Source organism: Conger conger, chromosome 9 (assembly GCF_963514075.1).
Source record: "Conger conger chromosome 9, fConCon1.1, whole genome shotgun sequence".
Classification (NCBI taxonomy): domain Eukaryota; kingdom Metazoa; phylum Chordata; class Actinopteri; order Anguilliformes; family Congridae; genus Conger; species Conger conger.
Window position 1 is genome coordinate 5,680,788 of NC_083768.1, and position 6,237 is coordinate 5,687,024.

The window sequence follows — 6,237 nt, forward strand, 5'->3', positions numbered from 1 at the left end:
CCCAGTCATGCGCCTTAACCACTACGCTACAGGCCGCTGTTTCTGTTGGTTTCTGTAGGATCCACAATATGGATCGATTGGATGATTATTTTCATGTTTTTATTTATTTCATTTTATTTATTTATTTATTTTGGCCCAATAGTAACAAAATAAACCGAAATGCTTGAAAACAGCAATAGATGAACAGATGAAGACTGGACAGGTATAGGTATAGGTATATGACAGGTGTAGGTATATGACAGGTACAGGTATATGGCAGGTACAGGTATATGACAGGTATAGGTATGGGTATATGACAGGTATAGGCTAAAGCTTGTTGCTTTTCTAAGACTAGTTTCCTGATCAGAACACCCAAAATGGAAATTACACGGTATGGTAATGAAGACGCTGTCAGCGCGTGTGTGTGTGTGTGTGTAGAGTGTGTGTGTATATGTGTGTGCGTGAGCGAGTGTGTGTGTGCGCATAGTGTGTGTGTGAGTGAGCGTATATGTGTATATGTGTGTGTATATGTGTGTGCTTGAGCTAGTGTGTGTGTATGTGTGTGTGTGCGCGCATGGTGTGTGTATGTGTGTGTGTGTGTGTGAGTGAGCGTGTGTGTGTGTGCGTATGTGTGTATATGTGTGTGCATGGTGTGTGTGTGAGCGTGTGTGAGCGTGGTGTGTGTGTGTGTGCATGCGCGCGTGGTGAGTGTGTGTGTGTGTGTGTGTGTGTGTGAGCATGTGTGTGTGCATGGTGTGTGTGTGTGTGTGTGTGTGTGCGTGTGTATGTGTGTGAGCATGTGTGTGAGCATGTGCGAGTGCGTGTGTGTGTGTGTGTGTGTGTGTGTGTGTGTGCGTGAGTGTGTGTGTGTGCATGGTGTGAGTGTGTGCGTGTGTGTGCGTGTGTGTGAGCATGTGTGAGTGCGTGTGTGTGAGCGTGTGTGTGTGTGTGTGTGTGTGTGTGTGTGTGTGTGTGTGTGTGTGTGTGAGCATGTGTGTGTGTGTGTGTGTGTGTGTGTGTGTGTGAGCGTGAGCGTGAGCGTGAGCGTGTGCGTGTGTGTAGTGTCGTCCCTAACGTGGGCTCCCCGGTGCAGCTCCGCTCGGACATGGAGGAGGAGAAGAGGGCGGCGCTCAGCAAGGCGGTGTCCAGCGCACAGGCAGAGATGGACAGAAAGTGTAAGGCGGTGAAGGAGAAGTCTAAGGAGGAGCTGGTGGAGGAGGTGAAGAAGCTGGTGACGCAGCAGAAGCAGGTTGTCTCTCAGACCAAGAAGAAGCAGTGGGTGAGTGTCCCTGCCTGCACACGCATCACATACAGTCAGGTCCATAAATATTGGGACGTCGACACAACTCTCATCTTTTTGGCTCTATACACCACCACAATGGATTTGAAATGAAACGAACAAGATGTGCTTTAACTGCAGACTTTCAGCTTTAATTTAATTTAATTTCCATCCAAATCAGATGAACGGTGTAGGAATTACAACAGTTTGTATATGTGCCTCCCACTTTTTCCCAAAAGTAATGGGACAAACTAACAATCATAAATCAAACTTTCACTTTTTAATACTTGGTTGCAAATCCTTTGCAGTCAATTACAGCCTGAAGTCTGGAACACATAGACATCACCAGACGCTGGGTTTCATCCCTGGTGATGCTCTGCCAGGCCTCTACTGCAACTGTCTTCAGTTCCTGCTTGTTCTTGGGGCATTTTCCCTTCAGTTTTGTCTTCAGCAAGTGAAATGCATGTTCAATCGGATTCAGGTCAGGTGATTGACTTGGCCATTGCATAACATTCCACTTCTTTGCCTTAAAAAACTCTTTGGTTGCTTTCGCAGTTTGCTTCGGGTCATTGTCCATCTGCACTGTGAAGCGCCGTCCAATGAGTTCTGAAGCATTTGGCTGAATATGAGCAGATAATATTGCCCAAAACACTTCAGAATTCATCCTGCTGACAAAAACTTTTGTCAGCAGTCACATCATCAATAAATACAAGGGAACCAGTTCCATTGGCAGCCATACATGCCCACGCCATGACACTACCACCACCATGCTTCACTGATGAGGTGGTATTGGTGTTTTGGATCATGAGCAGTTCCTTTCCTTCTCCATACTCTTCTCTTCCCATCATTCTGGTACAAGTTGATCTTTGTCTCATCTGTCCATAGAATGTTGTTCCAGAACTGTAAAGGCTTTTTTAGATGTTGTTTGGCAAACTCTAATCTGGTCTTCCTGTTTTTGAGGCTCACCAATGGTTTACATCTTGTGGTGAACCCTCTGTATTCACTCTGGTGAAGTCTTCTCAATTGTTGACTTTGACACACATACACCTACCTCCTGGAGAGTGTTCTTGATCTGGCCAACTGGGGTTTTTCTTCACCAGGGAAATAATTCTTCTGTCATCCACCACAGTTGTTTTCTGTGGTCTTCCGGGTCTTTTGGTGTTGCTGAGCTCACCGTTCTTTCTTTTTAAGAATGTTCCAAACAGTAGATTTGGCCACACCTAATGTTTTTGATGGGTTTGTTTTGATTTTTCAGCCTAATGATGGCTTGCTTCACTGATAGTGACAGCTCTTTGGATCTCATATTGAGAGTTGACAGCAACAGATTCCAAATGCAAATAGCACACTTGAAATGAACTCTAGACCTTTTATCTGCTCCTTGTAAATGAGATAATGAGGGAATAACACACACCTGGCCATGGAACAGCTGAGCAGCCAATTGTCCCATTAGTTTTGGTCCCTTAAAAAGTGGGAGGCACATATAGAAACTATTGTAATTCCTACACCGTTCACCTGATTTGGATGTAAATACCCTCAAATTAAAGATGAAAGTCTGCAGTTAAAGCACATCTTGTTCGTTTCATTTCAAATCCATTGTGGTGGTGTATAGAGCCAAAAAGACGAGAATTGTGTCGATGTCCCAATATTTATGGACCTGACTGTACGTGTACATAGACCTGCGCACGCATTACATACGTGTACATAGACCTGCACACGCATTACATACCTGTACAGGCATAACACCCGGTCCAAGCCTTTAACTATAAATGCAAAACGTTGTGTGAAACTTTCATTTTTGTCGTGCGACACTTGTGGAAAAGATTAGGATTAGGGTTAGGGTTGGTGTAAACCAGGCTCATGAGGATGTGCGTGTGTGTGTGTGCGTGTGCGTGTGTGTGCGTGTGTGTGCGCGTGTGTGCGTGTGCGTGCGTGTGTGTGCGCGTGTGTGCGTGTGTGCGCGTGTGTGTGTGTGTGTGTGTGTGTGTGTGCGTGTGCGTGCGTGTGTGCGTGTGTGTGTCCTGCAGTGCTATAACTGCGAGGAGGAGGCCATGTACCACTGCTGCTGGAACACCTCCTACTGCTCCATCAAGTGTCAGCAGGAGCACTGGCACGCCGACCACAAACGCACCTGCCGCAGGAAGAGATGAGCGCCCGCGTCCTGTCTGCTTCCTGCCCACTTCCTGCTCCCCCCCCCACACACACACACCTCCCAAACCCCTCAAACCCCCGACTTTACACTCTGTGGGCTGAGCAGAGTGATCTACAGGACTGACCAGTGCACAGAGCCACCACACTTTCATTCTCCATCCCTCCCTCCCCCCTTTCTCTCGCTCTCTTTCCTACCCTCGCTCTCTCCCTCCTTGTGTACCTCTTGCTCCCCATCTCTCTCTCTCTCTCTCGCCATCTCTGCCCCCTCTCTCCCTCCCTCTGTCATATGAGATGTACGCATTGTGCTGAATTAATTTCAGCCCATGTTCTGAGTTTGTGTATGGGGCATGACGCGAATGCACAGTCCGGAGATTATTTCGTCTTTTTTTACTGTAGTGCTAATTTTACCTTTGTTGGAGAATGTGTTATTTAAGTCTGTAGCAAACGATGAGCATAAACTAAAATACATTTTATTACTTCGATTTTTTAATCACTTTTCTTACTGTAAATGGCTAACAAACAAACAAAAACAAAAAGTGTGCGGACGTTGATCTTAAAACTATCAATAATGTTTATCGCAGCAGTAAATGGCTTTCATAGGAAAAATGTTGAGAAAAAGATGCTGATTTTAAAAAAAAAACACAAAAAAAAAAACAATTAAAAATGGAAAATTGTTTTAGGTGTAATGTAGCCCATTAACGTTTTCGTGGTGATTTTATCATGTAAATTTCCCAATGACTATCACCTTTTATCAGTTTTTTTTCCTGTTTGTCTTAAATGTCCTCGTCAATGTTGGGAACAGGGTTATGAAGTCGGGTGTTCCACCTGACCAAAAGATCTTCCGTTCGCGATAAACATTTCGGGTTGAAATTTACTGCAATGTTTATGGGGTGGGGTGGGTCGATTTGCTCCTTTAGGCTAAAATTTTGGGGAATGTAGAGGAATCTTTACTGAGCTGGATCTTGGAGAGGATTTGGTAATTACTCGTTTTATGGTTTGCACATGAAATTTCTTTTTCTTAACCCAAATGCTTGTATAAATTGCCAAATAGTATGTTTGTTGTATGTCTTAACAGAAAAGGTTTGTTTCTTTTTTCTTGCTTTAAAAAAAAAAAAACTATTATCATTTTTAATTTCTTTCTTTTTCGTTTTTTTGGCATCAGTATCATGGCTATTGTGCCGTCATGGCTGTTGTGATGTGCTCACTGTAGATTTGGTTCACGAAAACATCTCATTGCTTCTGACGTCCAGCTGACGCAAAACGTTCTCGCAACGCTACTGCCACGTCGTGGCCACGTTATAACATTGACAAAACGTCCTAGTGACCTTGTGAGAACATTCGTGTTGTCTGGGTTTCTGCTGTAGTTGGTGATATGCTGCCCGTTTTTCCACACGCGATCATCATCGTCGTCACTCTGAATGAAGAGAACTGCATGTGGTTTAATGTTGAAAACCTCGTTAAAGAAGAAACACGAAGCTTGTGCAATGTCTGGTTCACAGCGCAAACGGAAAATGGATGGATCAATATAAAATATATCTAAGTATATTAAAACGTGCATTGTGTCTTTCCTCCGAAATGTTAAACTTAAAGTGCAGCACGACGTTTGAATGGTTCTCCTGCCCTTAATGTGTACAGTTTAAGAAAGGTGGCGTAGAAATGGCCAGGTTCATGTGTAATTAAATTAAATTAAATTAAATTAATGAACATAAAGAAACTACCTTTCCAGGTCCGATGCAGCGAGATTGTGTGAACTCTTTAAAAATCCTTTTAATTTTTTTTATGTTATTATTATTATTATTTTTTTAGGATTTCTTTCACGGGAAATCGAAAGTTCAAACGGTCGAACTTTCGATTCAACCGTTTGAACTGCCCAGAGACAGGCGGCTGCCCAGAGACTTTTTTTATTTTATTTATTTCTGGGCAGTGTACATGAGTAGTCGGTCATTGTATGTTGTGGAAAGTAAGTTCTCTCTCTCTCTCTCAATGTAGAATGCGACGCGGTCTAATGAATCATGAATTTTAAGCTTTTTTTAAAAAAACTAAAGAAAAAAAAAAACGAGTCTGGTCTTCCTTGGATGTCGCCTCTTACTTTTTTTTATAAGTGGTGCCGTGCGCGCGCCTGTGTGTGTAAATAAACCTTCGCGTGTCCGACAAGTGCAGGGCACGAGAGCCGAGCTGTGTGTAATTCCGGGATAATTTCCGTTGTCGCCTGAACTGGAGTTTCCTGGCAAATATGCAAACATCACAATACTGCGTTGGACCCACTACATGTATAAAAATAAATAAAAAAAACGAGAAAAAAAAAACCTTTGTTGATACATTGCAGGTTATTCCAAGGCCTGGGGAATTTAAACAGACCACAGAATATTTTATATTTGTCCATCCCTGTAAAACGAGCATTTGTGATATTTTCTAGTGGAAATATTTTGGTGTCACCATTCCGGTTTTGTACAATACGTTGGATATCTGCATGACGGTAAGACGTGTATTTCAATTTTATTTCTTCATCACATAGTTGCACTTCCTGAAATAACGCAATATGAAAGTGATTTTTATTTTATTTTTATTATTATTGTTGTGCAAGAAGTTTACCTCACTGCTTAACTGATACACCACGATTCATGTCTCGAGAGTGAAGTGTTACGACTAAAATTCAAGAATTGGTCTTCAGCCGAGTAAGCGCTTTCTCTATCCATTTGTGTATGTTTATTGTGGCTTTCTTTTCGCTTGTGTTTATGCAGATTTTTTCTTTTGTTTTTGTTTGCTTTTAGCTAGCGAAATGTTGTAATTCTACGTGCTAACATGGACAATAAATGTATCTACAACCGTTA

The 6,237-nt window shown here is 42.7% G+C and overlaps 1 protein-coding gene across 4 annotated transcripts in view; it reads left to right on the forward strand.

Annotated features, from left to right (window-relative positions):
* LOC133136541 (zinc finger MYND domain-containing protein 11-like) overlaps window positions 1-6,237 on the forward strand; it is a 35,763-nt gene extending 29,526 nt beyond the window's left edge. For all 4 annotated transcript variants that reach the window (XM_061254114.1, XM_061254113.1, XM_061254116.1 and 1 more), the window contains 2 exons: window positions 1,073-1,258; window positions 3,283-6,237. In XM_061254114.1, the coding sequence (XP_061110098.1) occupies window positions 1,073-1,258; window positions 3,283-3,405 (309 nt within the window). In that variant the 3' untranslated portion in view covers window positions 3,406-6,237. The remainder of the gene's footprint in view (window positions 1-1,072; window positions 1,259-3,282) is intronic.